Genomic DNA, 16792 nt, shown 5'->3' with positions numbered 1-16792 from the left:
CACGAGTGTAGGTAGAGTGATTTTAGCTCAAAACCATTTTTTTTATAAATAAATTATAACATCTAATCTGATTTTATGACGTTTTACTGAAGTATCTTCTAAATTTTATTGTCCGACGTCCTTTCAAGCTCACTAGCTATAAAAATGGATCACTGTAATGTTTGTATAGAATCCACTTTTACAATAAAACTTTTTATTTATTGCTCGTAAGTATATTTTCTACTAAGATAGGTAGAACACTGCCTGATGCCTAAGGATCTATGGTATCTGCTATTTTTTTAATTTTCTAATACTCATAACAGTATAAAAAGACAACGAATAGGTAAGGGCCAGTGGCACCAACCACTATTGACTGACTGATCCACATCAACCAACATTAAAGTATGAAATATCCCAATTATCCCATACGATAAAATTTTGTGAACATTTTAACGATTACATTAAGTTTGTTACATTAATTGAAAACATTTCGTTATGTATTGGATATCCATTGTATAAGTATTACGAGTGGGATTCAGGATTTCGGAGAAAACTCTGTTTAGTCTACATGAAAACTCAAATAGTCACAAAAAAATCAAAAGGTCGGAGTTAGCGTAGTTTTAAGAACTTTTATCTTAACCATCTATCTATACGTACGATATACATACGAGGTGCCCGCGAGGAAAGAGAAAAAATAACCACGTATTCCTGAGGTCATAAAAAGGAAAAAATCTTATACTAATTTAAGTCAATTCCGCCAAAAAAAATTGTGTTTTTTTATACTTGTATGATTTTATACATAATAAGTACATGTTCTTGGAAAATGTATGGGTATGGAATAATATGAATTAGTACATTTTTTTTTTTCGTATAAACTAGTCTATTCAAAGTGTTCCTTGTCACTTTGATATCCGTCAATGACGTCTAGAATAGGACGCATAGTGGGGACACCGCCATAAAAAAGACGTTAGGCACTTAAACACAAAAAATTATAATTTAAATGGGTATTTTAAAAATTAAATTAAAGTTTATATGACATTTTTGTCTCTAAATAAGATCCGGAATACTGTTAAAATCTTTCCGTTTCCTGCGGGCGGGCACCGTGTACAACCTCTGGCTCCAAGGCTCCATTTCAAACTCGCATATACAATTGTCCATCTTTCTTTGGTACTTCATATGCCGCCATAGTACTCGCACTTCTATGATTGTTAGATTCTGCTTAGAACAGCTATATCTTGGATACTATAAGGTCTATATAGATCAATTTATTGAAAATGTAGTCTACGTTTCCATGTGGAGAACACGGATCTGACATATCCATGTACATTTTACGCTCGTATGGTTATTTTTATAATGGATTCCTGGAAACGACCTCACCAACCTTTACTGGTCCTGATCTAGATAGTTACAAAAACAACCCTAGTCAGCGTCTGTGCGCGATATTGCAGTGGAACGAGACGAGTTACAAATGCAATTTACGGCGGCCCCACTCCGACTTGCAGTAAATAACTTTATCGGCGCGGCGCTGGACATTGTCGGGGCTGCTTAACTAGGGCAACCACTACTTACCTTGCTGAGATGCTCTGGAATCTACAAAGACTTGACTACTTATCTGTCGTTTCTTGCTTTGCTAAGTAGGTAACTTCTTTATCCGATTTTCCAATTGAATGCAAATTTAATCTGATATTTTAATTTTTTATCCTACGGGGTGTACCGAAAAAAAAAAACTAAACTTCAAATGAAAAAAATCTAATGCGATTGAGAACAAACTAAGGTTTTTAGAACAACTACAATAAAAAGTGACTACAATTTAGATTTTTGTCAGTTTTATTTATTTATTATTATTTCTGTAGGAGTGATAGGCAGCTTCTTCCTAGCGCATTCAGTGGCAGCTTTTTACGGACCCGTTTTTCATATTTGCCTGCATCAGCCCGTCACCTGCTGGAATTGTTTATGTTTTTTGGCTGTTTCATTCTTCTCTTTTAGTACACTTTTGATTTGAGCCCAATAATAGTTGAAAGAACGGCACTGCAGGACGTTTGGAGCTTTATGTCAACTACCAAATGCGATTATTGTACGAAGGAAATTGTATTTTCGAATTGGCCTAGAATTAAGTAACACACATTTTCTGTAACTTTAGTTATCCTAACCTTCGTACGAAGAAAAGAACTGACTTTCATCGTAGTTCGTTGCACTTTAGCCGCATATGTACCTCAGTTTTTACGATAATTATGACAGGTATGCTTCGTTTTCGCAAATTCTATTATTAGCAATATTTGTGATGAACCCAGGGTCACTTGTTCCTAGAGGTCTGCCGCTTCGAGGCCTCTGTTCAAGAGACAACATTCTAAATTAGTTATTTATTATGAAATGCACTAAACTTCGAGGTAATTTTGTGTTTCGAAATCAGGCATGTAGGATATTTCAAATTTTCTTACTTTTTGGAAAAGACCAATTTTCAGTGATCTCTATTTACCGGTATAAAGTCGAACAGCGTAAAACCAGAATTATTTATATCGGAATATATAATAATAAGACTTTTTATCGCGGTAAGAATGCCGTAGTCATCTTGTTTAGAAACCAAATTACATGGGGCTTGAAATTTACAGTTTTTTTTTTTCGATACAGGCCTTACTGTTTCTGTTGCACGCTTTACTCGAGTTCAGAGCACAACCACAACTGAGACTGATATCATACTTACGTAAAAGTGAATTCGAGTTTGTTTGGGCTATAAACTGAACTAGTGTTGTCGGATTATACAGTATGTTTTAAGATTGCACCAATTAAGAAGCGCTAAATGCTATAAACGACCGTTCACCCACTACACCCGTCTCTATTTCTGAAATGCCGGTAATCTATTCGGGATTTATTTATGTAGCTATCTAATAAACAGAGTAATTGATATAATCGCACTGGCAAAAGCAACGTGGGCATATGAAAATAGGTGGTGTATTTGAATAATGCCGGCATAGACATCTGGAGGTCGACACGGCATGAATGGCGGGCATCTTGGGCGCGCCGGTACTTGAGAAAAGATTTATTTCACACTTGGATAAAAATAAAACTGTGAGGCTAATTTTAACTATAAAGTAAACTACCTATTTGATAAGTTTAATGTGTTTAGTAATAGCGTCATATACAAGACGCCTTTAAAATGTGTAGCTTTGTTTCTCATATGAGTTCTTTATCATCATTATAAAAGTTCTTCATCTCCTACACTTCTGAGGGTCGTAACTGTGTATCGTGTCAAACAGCTGTAGCTACTGGTTACTCACGGTCAGTTAGTTGGAGAGCACTCATGCAGCGGTGACGACTACTTGAAGCAGTTTTAACAGATCTGAATAACTAATATAATTTCGGTCTAGTCATTTCCTCTCTAAACGGACAGTTTTTCTCGCTCCTCAGTAGGTAAATATTTTTAAATATGTGATTGAACAAGTCTCATACACTACAGAAACCTGAACAAAATGAAAGGTAATAAATACTGGGCCTACTAGCTTAGAGGAAAGGCCAACTGAGCCCGTTCTCAGATTTGATAATTTTTGGTAAATATCTCCGTCATGGGGGCAGCCCCTAAAATTAGAGCAATAAGGGCAACTGCAGCAAAAAATCCTGTGTAAATCTCAGAAATCGAGGTTACTATCTCGACATTTTCTTCCCCTTAAACTTACCAATCGTAACAAAATTTTGGGAACGGAATGAGAAAGAAATTGTCTGTGTCTGGCCGTTTTGATTTTTGCGTTTATTGTTGTCGATATCTTTTTACCTACGGCGTATTTATTTGGCCGTATTTAGCGCTGTTTGAATTTGAAGTAACCTAGTTCTTATAAAACAAGAATAATTATAAAAAAGCAAAAAGTTCAGACACAGGCACTAGTAATATAGACCTCATATAAAAAAAAAAGCTAGGGCCAATATCCCGAGAGAAAATGTCAAGAACGTTTGTATGGAAAAATTACCACTAAAATTCCTCTTAATATTGCAATATATGCAATAGAAACAAAATTCCAGAGAGTGATTGCACGTGTTTGTTAATTGCAAGTGTCTGTTGCAAAAAGGTGGGTTACTACCCATAAAGTTTCGCAATGTCCATAACCGGCTCAGCTCAGAGGCCCTTAGCACTAACGATTGTAAATTCGTTATACAGTCGAGTTCATAAATATGTATACATATTTTCACCTTATTGCAATGGATTAAGATGAAGACATATATACATATTTATGAACTCGACTGTACCTACTCACATATTAGTCATATCCACATACTACTAAACATATTATTTATTTGGATTTTTGGGTACTCCCTCGAATTAATGTAGGGTTTTTTTCCGTCTGGCTCTTAATGTGGGGTGCCAGATTTTCACGTCACGGTTTATAGACGATTAAATCGTTAATACACTTTATACCTATTGAAATCCTAGTATCAGCTACGGAACCCTACACTGAGGATATCCCGATAAAATGTATAACTATAGGTGTAATATAGTTGTTACTAGATAAGGCAAGCATTACCACTACTATCTGGCTGGTCTGTTCTCTGATATTAAATTTCCATTGCAAAAGCACGGAAGAGAAGAAAATAATTCAGTCCGACCTAACTGGAGTTTAAATTATGAAATGCAAATCGACGGACTGATCTTATCAAACTCACTAAGATAAATGAAATCTTTAAAAAAATGCAATATGCTCTTTTAAATCTTTTGATATGTTTCTGAATGAATAAAAATTTTAATGATTCTTAAAATCGGATTAAAGGGAAAAAAGAGCTAAAAGGTTTTTTTTATTTTGCAGAAGGGTTGAGGAACTCTCTACTCGCGGAACTTTTAGGCCCGTCTTATTCTACTAGATTACAAAGTGATTGATCGGCAATATATTTAATTAATTTTAAACTTGGACATTATTAATTTCATCAGGATAGATGCAAAAATGTATCTGCATGTCATTAATCATTAATGTCACGTGGTACAGTGGTGTATAATTTGTAATTTTCAACGTGACCTGTCAAACTACACGCATGATTTCGATAATATGTGACGTAAACGAACCGTAACTTAACATTCAACCGCCAATTACCAGTGTAAACAAGCACTTGTAAATTAATTCAACCAAGCCAATTATTTGATAATATTTATATTTAACAATATCGTACTTAACAGTTGTTTTTCTCGTTGTTTCAGGTTATTTATTATTTAAGGAATTCTGTGAACAGACGTCAGAAGAACCAGTGCCACATTTAAAGTTTTATGAAGAGGTAATTTCGAAGTTACTCAAAATAAACGGACAGACAGACGGATATGACGAATCTATAAGGGTTCCGTTTTTTGCCATTTGGCTACGGAACCCTAAAAAGTTTCACTTCATATGGTCACTATCATAGATCCTAATATTATTTATTTGTAACTTGTAAAGATCTCACAGTTCTATAACCCCAATGGAAAGTATATAAAGTTTATTTTATTTATGATTTATTTCTTTGACAGATTAAATTATATGAAAAACAAGAGTGCCCAGAAGAAAGGCGGCGGATCGCGAGAGATATATATGACAATTTTATAATGAAGGAATTATTAGCACACTCACATGTAAGTATCCTTGGTCTGCAAATGTTAGGCCCTCGCCACACGAAGCGTAAGCGTATAGTTAAAACGTTACGACTTCGATACGCGTAGAGTTCTGGGCACCAAGCCTCACGTAGGCGTCACGTGAGCGCCGCTTAAGCGTAATCCTTTTATAATTGAAATCTCATTAGTTGAAATCATGTAGTCGCTGGCGTCAGAAGTCTTCGGCGGATGTATCTACGATCTAACGTTATCGTCAGATGAAGAATTTTTTATTGTTCGAGTGGCACAGAGAGCCATGGAGCGCGCCATGCTCGGCATCAAACTTCAAGACCGAGTGAGGAATGTCGAGATCCGACGTCGCACCAAGGTGCAAGACGTCGGACACGTCATTACCAAATTAAAATGGAGCTGGGCGGGACATGTTGCCAGGCAAAGTGATGGCAGGTGGGCCAAAATGCTAACGGAATGGTGGCCGCTTACAGACGAAAGGAGTGCCTGGCGTCCGTTGGCTCGTTGGGTGGACGACATTCGGAAGACTGCGGGTCACTTCTGGATGAGATTGGCTCGGGACCGGGATAAGTGGCGTACTAGAAGAGAGGCCTATGCTCAGCAGTGGGCGATAAAAGGCTGATGATGATGATGATGAAAATTAAAAAAGAATATCATGAAAAAAATACAACTGTAATTTAGTATCTTGCCTATTTGGAAATCCAATCGAAGCTTTACATTTAAACCCATGTCATTCAGATAAAAATAAACTTTTCTATAAGACGATCTTCGTCGCAGAGTGTACAAGTGGTCCGTGGTGCCGCCCATGACAAACCAAGTAGTCGGTCAAAAATCAACAACAAAGTCCGAATGATGTACCACTTGTACACTCTGCGACGAAGATCGTCCTATAGAAAATTTTATTTTTTTCTGGAGAACATGGGTTTAGATGTAAAGCTATAGTACACAAGTATACTTATTTCTTTTATAGGGTTCTAAATTTTTATAAGTATTTCCGTGAGTTAGTAAAAAAGCCGGTTTTCATGTTTTTTTTACTTCCAAGGGTTCATCCATTAATTACGTCACGCGAATTTCGAGGTTTTTTTTACCCCTCCCCCCTCCTTGTCACACTTGATCACATTTGGCCAGAGACATGTCAGTCGCTTCGCTTGACAGACAGATGAAGTGTGCGAAAGGGAAGCCATGACGTATATGAACAAGCCATAAGTGCGAAAGAGGCAGCGTACATATGAGAAAACGTAACCAATTTTGAGTTCGAAGGCGGCCGAGGCGGCCAAAATCATATTGCCGTATTTTTTAACGTGAAAAATATAAGAGAATCAAAAAGAAAAATATATATTAAGTAATTTAGTGACGATGGTGTCATGTTGTGTGCCGGGTTGTAGTGTTTCAGGGCCAAAAAACCCAGGAAAATACTCATTTATGATATTCCTAGCGAAATTTTCGTAACGATATTTTATCAAATGAACAGCATAAAAAGTGTAAAAAACCAATTTATACAGTTCATTATAAGTTTTTCTTCAATTGTGTGTTAATATTTCATCATATTAGTCAATATTTTAGAATATTTTGTGTAAAAACCTAAACTGTTACTTTACGCTAGGGCTTGACAAAATGTTCATATGACTGTATCGATAACTTGTCGGTATATAAGTAGGTATGGAATTAGTTGTTCACAAGATATCATTAAGATATTACCTTTACAACCGACTTAAAATATTTTTGAAGGTGCACATGTTTAGCGATAAATTTAAACACTTTTCCACGGCTTTGCCGCCAACACAAGGAAACACAAGACAGCGTATACTTGTACACAGCGTATACACACCCAACCCAACTTGTCAGCAGGAAAAGGCGCGAAATTCAAATTTTCTTTGGTAAGTCAACTCTTTGCGAACACATTTTCAAACAACTTCAACTTTATCATTTTCAACTTTTTCAAACACATTTGAAAAAGTAGTCGATAAAGCAGTTAAACATCGATAGATTATTAATATGTTGTAACATGACATCACTATTTTTGTTCGCACATAGACAATTTACGCACACACTTGCATTTCATTTTTGGTCACACTTTCGAAGTTTGACAGTCGTTCTATACCATCCTATTTCTATGCATTTGGCAAACCTCTCCCCTCTGGTGTGACATCACATTTTTAGCAATTTTGTTTACAACGAAATCGGCAAATCAAATTAGGTATTTATATATTTTCAAAAAAAAATTGATAAAAGAAATATTAGTAATTTTATAACACGAAACCGATTAGGAAAGAAAATTAAACGAATAAAAATGATTATCGTTCCAATAACTCGTTATTTAAGTGCACAGCGAATTAAAAAAACTGGGTTACTGATGAAGTTAAAGTGACGTCACAAAGTTTGTGACTCCCCCCTCCCCCTTGACACAATATGTCACATTTTCTTGACCCCCCTTCCTCCCCCTAAACGTGTGATGTAATTAATGGATGACCCCCAATATTATTTAAGTTTTCTGAATGACATGGGTTTAAATGTAAAGCTTCGATTGGAAATAATAGGCAAGATACTAAATTACAGTTGTATTTTTTCATGATATTCTTTTTTAATTTGCATTATTATTTAAGTAAAGGTTACAGTTAATTTTGAAACAATGTCAAGTAATGCAGAAGAATTATATAAAAAGATCCAATATTATTGATCTAAAGTTATAGTTTTCCATAATTTACATTGCACACATCTGCTATTATATTGCACACAACTGCTATTATATTGCACACAACTGCAATGTACGTGCTCGTAGTGCTCTCGTTCTACGCGCGTATTACGATACGCTTACGCGTCTCCTACGCTTACGCGCCGTGTGCTGAAGGCCTTACTGTTAGCGTGGCTAGCATAAGTTCAAATGAAATTACATTACTCGCCAACTCTACTTCATATTCGTACACTTTGCGCTATAATAGTGTGGCCGTATAATTGAATAAAATTGAACTATTATCCATATTTCTTATTAGCAATATTACATATAGATGTCCTAATGCCCGAACTAGATCAAAAGCGTTATTCGCCATTCCATTCTGTTGTACAAAGTACAACAAAAACTCATATCTAGTTACAGCATGCTCAACGTATAACTCTAAATATGCCAATTTTGATGTGTTCAATATGAAGCTGGGTAAATATGTTACCTCAATGAAGAAAAAAAAATCTAACTTAACACTTAACAACAAGCTACCTAACACACTAACGTAAATATTGTACTGTACCTTTTCTTCTCCCCAATTAACAAACATAAGTGTCAGCTAAAATACCTGTTAAATAGCTTTCGATTTACTACTTGATTGCATTGGATAATACTTTATGTATTTTACTAAGTTCTCTTTGTTTTAATTAACTAGTGGAAACTGTTTTGGCTTGTGTTCTATTAACATTAATTCATATTATGTAATATTGTTAGCTGTTTGTTTCCCAAATAAATAAACTAACAACTTCCCTTCGGCTATTACAGGTTTAAATGTTAAGTACGCTTCTTAGCACACATTAAATGTTAATTTTCGTTGTATTAGCAACATCTAACTTTGCCTAAAACATAGCAAAAGTGAAACGTCGACTAATTGCACGGTTATCCTGCAACGGAGGGGAGCTGCAAATCCTCTGCAATAACGAACATAATCCCGAGCAGACAACATGAGATGATCGCAGGCTAGCTGCTATCGTGGCTTGGCTCCAGCTGTACTAACCATTCGGGTACCGGGTTCTACCAATGATTCAAACGGTGAACTTAATTAACAAAACAGATCAATAGTTCAATACATACTAGTAAGAATATGATTGGTTCATACTTTCACCTTGAGACACGTGACATACGATCTTGATACTTACTAAATAAATATTTGGGGACGATCTTACACAGATTGACCTAGCCCCAAACTAAGCAAAGCTTGTAGGTACTAAGCGATGATATATAATATACATACGTATATAAATAAATGCATACTTATATATAACAGAAAACACCCATGACTCAGTAACAAATGTCTGTGTTCATCACGCAAATAAATGCTCTTACCGGGATTCGAACCCGGGACCATCGACTTCATAGGCAGGGCAAGCCACTAGCCCAGACTAGAAGAATTTGTCAAAAATGACACCTGAAATTTCCAATTCACCACTGAGGATAAGTATGGTACTGAGACTGAGCTGGCCTGGTCTGTTGACGAACGCTAATCTTCCATCGGGACCACATAGAAATATAACATATTATATAGCTATTCAAAGATTAAGACATAACACGTTAGTCACAGTAAAAAAATAAAACAGAATATGAAATATACATAATTGTAGACAAATAGACAATGATAATACAATTTAGGCTAATAATTACGATTAACTTGCACGCACTTTGTATTTATGCTCTTTAGGTTCAAAGAAATACTTCACAATATACATCCTTAGGTGCTATAATTCACAGTAACGGTTGTTTGCCTTGTCAGTGAATTGTTGGCTTTCTGCCCAGCCTCGAACCTTCAATTGCACGTAATCATGACAAATTCACTACCTCTTGTAGTGCCACCTTCGCCAGCGAAATATTATTTATTTAATCTTTATTACACAATACATGAAGGTACAAATGGCGGACTTAATGGCGGAGGCATTCTCTACCAGTCAACCAATGGGTTAAACCAGAAAGATTAAGTAGGTGTAGTAATATTTTAGAGTAAAATATTACTTTTAAAAAGTAATTTCGCTCGCAAGTCTTTTAGTAAAAAGCGTAAGTGACCATTTCTACGTTATTTATCTTCGACACGTTTAAAAATCTGTAAAACCTACTAGATTGTCTTTATCCAAAGTTTCAATACAGAGGGCCCACCGACAATATCGATATCGAAATTTCGTTATCTACCTCTGTATCACTTTTGCACATACGAGCGATAGAGGCAGATAACGAAATTTAGATTTTCGCGGTAGGCCATCGGTTTTATAAAAACAACGCTGGTAATGTAACATATTTTGCCCGCCATAGATTCTCTTTGATACATAACTGTACCATGACAGTAGTGAGTTACGTAAACATGGATATCGATTTATCTAATTGTCTATTAGCTATTGTTCGCCGCTATCAAAATAATATTTACTAATACTTATGTCATTGTTACAGGATTATTCAAAAGAATGTGTAGCGCATGTACAAAAATATTTAATGAAGCACGAAGTACCACCGAATCTATTTGAGGTATATTAAAAATACTGTAGTATTCTTTTTATTTATCTGGAATTATAAATAACTTAATTAATTTGTTTGAACGTTTTAGCCATATATTGAAGAAATCTTTCAACATTTACGAGGGGAGCCATTTAAAAATTTCTTAGAAAGGTAATTATTTGCATAACACTAGTAATAGAGGACTAAAATGTTTTGCACTTAATAATTTTACGGTACCTAATTTTAAAGGCATGTTCATACTGCGGCGTACGCTATATGCATATGAGCCACCCGAGCTGAAAGCATTCAGTTATGGACGGTCATTGATCGAGTATGAATTTCCAAATTTATGAGAAGAAATCTACAGGAAAATGTCTCATCCACTCGGGCGTTTCATAGCGTGCGCCGCTGTCTGTTGTAGTCTTAATGGGTCAATGTTCACCATCATAGAACTTCCCAGAAGTTCCATGGATCTGATACTTTGTGTCCGATTAAGCTTTATATTTTTCAAGTATTTATTCCCAGTTCCATTGACCAAAGGGCAGTAGGTATCAAAACTACTCATTACCATTATCCCACATGCTAATTGTAACTAATATGGCTAATTTATTGCAGTGACAAATACACAAGGTTTTGCCAATGGAAAAACTTAGAATTAAACATTCAGCTTACAATGAATGACTTTAGCGTACATCGTATCATCGGTCGGGGGGGTTTCGGAGAGGTGAGTACATAAATGCCTTAAATACGTCCACATCTGACGAATGCGCACATCTTATCAGGTGCTTACGCGAACAAATTGCAAGCCTTTCGGAAACTGACGCGGGCGTCAGATTTGTACGCACCTTTTGAAAATTTCAGATTTTCAAACAATAATGTGCAGTTCGTCAGTTGTTATTAATTATGTGGATGATTTGTAATATCTATCTACGTAAGGTTAATGTAGACAAGACCGTCTATCAGGTAAGTCGTCGCTTCTAATAACTCTTGCGTTTGTACACATACTCCACTCATAGAAGGTCGGTACAGCCAAAGAGAATTTGAAATAGAGGTGGATTGTCAAAGAAAATTTTGTAGCCACAGTAAATTTAATGCCATCTTTCGACACATGATCAAAACTTTTAGAACGCCTTTTGACTTTGATCCTTATTCTTTCACTGATATGTGTTAAATATCAAAATGTCATGTTAAATCGCGCCATCTAATAGATCAAAGGCCAAAGGTATGGCGGCATCGTTTCGAGCGATGGCGCCTCAACCTTTTGGACGGTTCCCGGGAAGATGGCGCTACTTTTTGATATTTAACAAATTTACCACATATAATTGAAAGAATAAGGATCAAAGTCAAATGGCGTTCTAGAAGTTTTAATCATGTTTCGAAAGATGACTGTAAATTTTCTTTGACAATCCACCTCTATTTCAAATTCTCTTTGGTACAGCATAAGAAGCGAAACTTTTCTTTCTGGCTGTATCTGAACGAAGTACCTTAGTATACAAATACGATGGTTCTTCCCCTATGACGGTCTTCCCAACCAAACTGTTATACGGTCTTCTCCACATTGACCGTAGCTAAATCCTTAAAAAGCGACAGTCACAGACATCTGACAATAACAGTACATTTTTACCTAAAAAAGACAAAGTATACATTTGAAACGGAAATATGGTGTGGTGCAAATGGGTCACGCTTTGCAATAATTAATAAGGTGACCAACGGAATGTACGTAATGTAGCTACTTAATTGGACCTTTTTAGTAATGAGCATACTAAATTACTTAAACATTCCGTACAGTCCGCACAGGGGTACCTACCTAGTATTCAGAGTACTAGCGAGTCAAAACGCTCATTTCGCGTCCGACTAGCCTCAGCTAGAATACCAATACCAATGAGGAATACAAGAGGCTATCACGCCTGAACTTCGCGGCGTATACGCAGTGAAATTTCCGAAACGCACCAGGGCTATAACCGCGAAAATCGAAGTCCGTCAATTGCAGGCATTTTTCTCTGTCACTCTAATTACGTCTTGGTGAGAGTAAAAGAGAAAGATCTCCGCAATCGGCGAATTTTGGTTTTCGCGGTAGGCCCCCAGATCCGTAACTCTGCACGGATCGCTGGCATTTCTGCATATAGCCACGCCAGTTCTATCTAATGTTTGGATTTTTATTATATTTCAACTGTCACATTGGTTCTGTTGCGTGCCAGTTGCGCAGGGCACGCAACGCAAGCTACTCGACATATTTCATTAACGTTGCGTTTTTGTCATACAATTTATGATATGGCTGATGGTCCCTTTTATTGTAAGAGGTCCATATCATTCAAACTGTAACGGATTCATATTTATGCAGCTCTCTTGAACATAGCCAGTTACTTGCGCATTCAAGTTGCAAAAATGCATCAAGCGTTACCCGCTCCAAGTTTTCCGTATATCGTTTCTACAGTCAACATCAACGACGGTCAAAATAGCCAAAATATCGGAACTCAGGACACATCCTATTTCTATCGTAATAAAGGTTGTTTACGATATATTTGGCCGTTGTTCTTGCAAACTTTTTCAAATGCACCAAGCATTACCCGCTCCAAGTTTCCCACATATCGTAATACGAGATCTTGTTCCAGGTTTACGGCTGTCGGAAAGCGGACACGGGCAAAATGTACGCCATGAAGTGTCTCGATAAGAAGCGCATCAAAATGAAGCAGGGGGAGACGCTCGCCCTCAACGAGCGGATTATGCTTTCTCTAGTCAGTACGGGGGTGAGTCTAGATAATCTTAATCTTTTACGGCGCTGCGCTTTGGCAAATTTACTTATCAACAAACAGGTTCAAGGATTGTCACGCAATGGTATAATTTTTACTTTAGATTATCGCTGAAAGTCTTTGTGCTTCGAAGAAGCAGTGGAAACAATTCTTTCTCCCCATCAACACAAGCCTTATTGAGCTTACTGTGGGACTTAGTCAATTTGTGTAATAATGTCCTATATTTTTTTCCTTCGGCGAAATACGGCTTTTGATCCGTTGTCGTCCAATCTATGTTGTCAGACAGGAAGACGCGCAGGGTAGCGAACCTTTTGATTAACGTACTTCTTTATATACGTACTATACATAGAATTATGTCTTTTTAAAATTATTCCTTTCGTTACATAAGAGTCACTAATCGATATGTTCCGAATTGAAATGAATTGTCACTAGGTATTCGAAATGCGTATTATTTATTAGCACATTCCAAACGTGATATCCTTGTTAGATTGCTGTTTGATGCTTTAACGTTCTGATTTAACTAGTAAATGTTTACCTTGTTAATTATTGTTAGTTAAGATAACCTTTAAATATGGTTCAGTACGACAGAAACGACGAAACTTGGCACTCATGTAGCTTTTATAAGTCGTCGTGTTTTTTCCCCTCTGCCCCCAGTTTCGTGCTTGAATCTTACTAATTCATATTGCGCTATAATAGCAAAACCGCCAAAAAATAATACAGTCATTGTAAAATCCCCTATCGATTACATTTTCCAGTAAAAAGCTTCACTGTAACAATCAGTTGCAATAAAAACAAATTCGCGAAACACCGCCGGGTAAATCGAGCCCAATTAGTCGGATTACCTGAGCTGTCCCTGTACCAAACACATCGCCTTAATATAACCACAACTTTTATAAGTCTGACGTCAAGACCCATGGCAACGTACGTATTCAGAGATCATAGCAATACTGGTTCTTTGGAGGCAATAACCACTAAGCGATGAGAATTAGAGGGTTGAAATGCCACCACCCACGTACCAGTCGTGATTATAAAGCAATCTTGAGAGACAAGTGTTTTATTTTGTCTCGTTTTAAACTTTTAAGGGTGGTTATTCCTGCTGCAATCAACAGTGGAAACACAATATCAAATTTAAACCCTTGTGTATTATAGACTATGACAATGACAAGGGATGCTATAAATCGTGTTGTAAGGAGTCATTTCATGGTGGCCCAAGGACCCATTTAGGAATACGTTGTACAAAACACAGTTCGCACTGTTTCATTAGGTTAAGACAGCTGGGGAAGTATTTGCAAGTAGATGAGCAATTTCTATATTATTTACTCATAAGCTAAAGATACGAATATCCATTAGCGAGTAACAGATGCCTTTGACTCGCCACCACCTGACTTTTGTTCATTTATTCTCCTTGCTCTGATTGTATACTAAAATAAGTGCCAAAATAGTACATTTCGATGCTAGTGCGGAAAGAATGACATTTCCGCACGTGTATCGAACGACGTTTTTTAATACAGTTGCAAAAAATAAGAAAAACAACAAGTACTTTTTTTATGCATGTTCTATAAGACAGAAACAATTGTAAATATAAAATATTATACTGTTATTACCTAAGTATCGTTATTTACGATTATTTGTGTATCGTATATTTAAATTGTATGAAAACAATACCGAATGTTGCCTTTGGACACAAAACATTCTTGCAGTAAGAAAAAACGCCTCTGCTTTAACAGGCGTTTCGGCAGCTATTCCGTTCCATTCAGACAACTTATTAAGAACGGTTTTTCAATATTCAATATTAAAAAATAAACGTGTTATAATGATGAAGAGGTAAGTAATAAAATATGAAATATGCTTATATTTATTATTTTTACATGAATTGGAACAAGTGGAAAAGTAATAAAAAGCACTAGTTCGCGAAATCCAACTTTCCGCACGCTAAACAGCTACGTAAAGTAATAGCACTTTTTGAGCAACTGTATTAAATAATACTTTCGCGCTGCTAAACCACCTCCCGTTACCCTCTCATATCTTCAACAATCAGAGTAATCAGACAGTTTCCATAAGCGTCGGTAAGGAGTGTATGTGGAGCGAGCGACCAAGACTTATTAAAAAAAAAAAATCTTCCACGATGGAGATACGTACGCAGCTTCCAAGAGTAAATAAGATGTTACTAGTAAGTTTTGGTTGTCTATGATTACTCGATTTGAACCGTCTACAATCCCTACATTGTTAATTGTCGGCATTTCCGCTGATATTATAATTATGAATGTTCTGATACTCATCTCTAATTTTCAATTCGATACTGACCAAAGACAATAAATGCAGGTATGCCCTCGTCATCGTAAAATAGTTAGTCGTAATATTTCGCAAACAAAGACTGTATAATGTATTATGCTAATATGTATGTTGACACTAATTGTTTACTATCTGATCTGATCTGATGATGGAGACGCAAGATAAGAAATAGGAATTCTGTATAAAAATAACATGTACCTAATGAGGTTTAGCTCGTTTCAGTCATATCGACGTGTAGTTGTTGACGCTGTAAAAGTATAATTGGTCAATAAAAGCTTTGATCTAGTTGTGCCTGCATACCTGATTAAAAGTTTAAACGGAGTGCTTTTATAAACACTCCGCCACATTAATATATTTCATCATCGTGCTATGTAGTATGTATCTGCTTTGAATCGGGAATATACCCCGTTTATTTTGACTGTTCTGCATTTACGATAACTATATAAATATTCAATAAGGATTCCCCGTCTTGTATACAGTGGCACTGCCTTAAATCATAAACGACTTTTTCGTGCGAAAACAGCCGTAAAGCGTAGAGCCAATGGCCTGTAATAAATATATACTCCCAGATTCAATACGAGCGAAATTTCACCCTTGAGGAACAACGCAGAGTCCTGAATTGTATCTCGTGCGAAATAGGTTAAGGAAGAGGCGAGGCGCCCAGTGCGCAAACTCAGTAGGAAAGGGTGTTTGTATATTTATACTTATGATTACTTATTTGGAATGTACTTAACTGCAATACTAAGTGTTTTAAAGCACGCCTTAGCGACGGAAGCGACGATTCGTCGATAATTGTATGCCATACGTTTTATACAAACCTGACTCGTATATTTTCTTCACTGGTTCAGGTTTTGTAAAAATGACTCGGAATGGCTCTTACATAATGGTACATTGCATTTGTTTAGTTTATTTCACCCGCATCTGCTTTCGTGCATGTCATATTAAAACATTAGCAAGTTTTAAAGAACTTAATTTAGGTACGGTCAAGGTATTAAATATACATTCACGTAGAAAGTGTCATTA

General features: G+C 36.3%; 1 protein-coding gene across 2 annotated transcripts in view; it reads left to right on the top strand.

The window, feature by feature from the left end:
- Window positions 1-16792, top strand: part of LOC133524269 (G protein-coupled receptor kinase 1) — a 73816-nt gene that overhangs the window by 30499 nt on the left and 26525 nt on the right. For both annotated transcript variants that reach the window (XM_061860176.1, XM_061860177.1), the window contains exons 3-8: window positions 5156-5229; window positions 5459-5560; window positions 10683-10757; window positions 10837-10898; window positions 11343-11451; window positions 13340-13474. In XM_061860176.1, the coding sequence (XP_061716160.1) occupies window positions 5156-5229; window positions 5459-5560; window positions 10683-10757; window positions 10837-10898; window positions 11343-11451; window positions 13340-13474 (557 nt within the window). The remainder of the gene's footprint in view (window positions 1-5155; window positions 5230-5458; window positions 5561-10682; window positions 10758-10836; window positions 10899-11342; window positions 11452-13339; window positions 13475-16792) is intronic.

This window comes from Cydia pomonella, chromosome 13 (genome assembly GCF_033807575.1).
Source record: "Cydia pomonella isolate Wapato2018A chromosome 13, ilCydPomo1, whole genome shotgun sequence".
NCBI classification, from domain to species: domain Eukaryota; kingdom Metazoa; phylum Arthropoda; class Insecta; order Lepidoptera; family Tortricidae; genus Cydia; species Cydia pomonella.
Note: the sequence above shows the minus strand (reverse complement) of the source record. Positions and strands in the feature narration are given on the sequence as shown.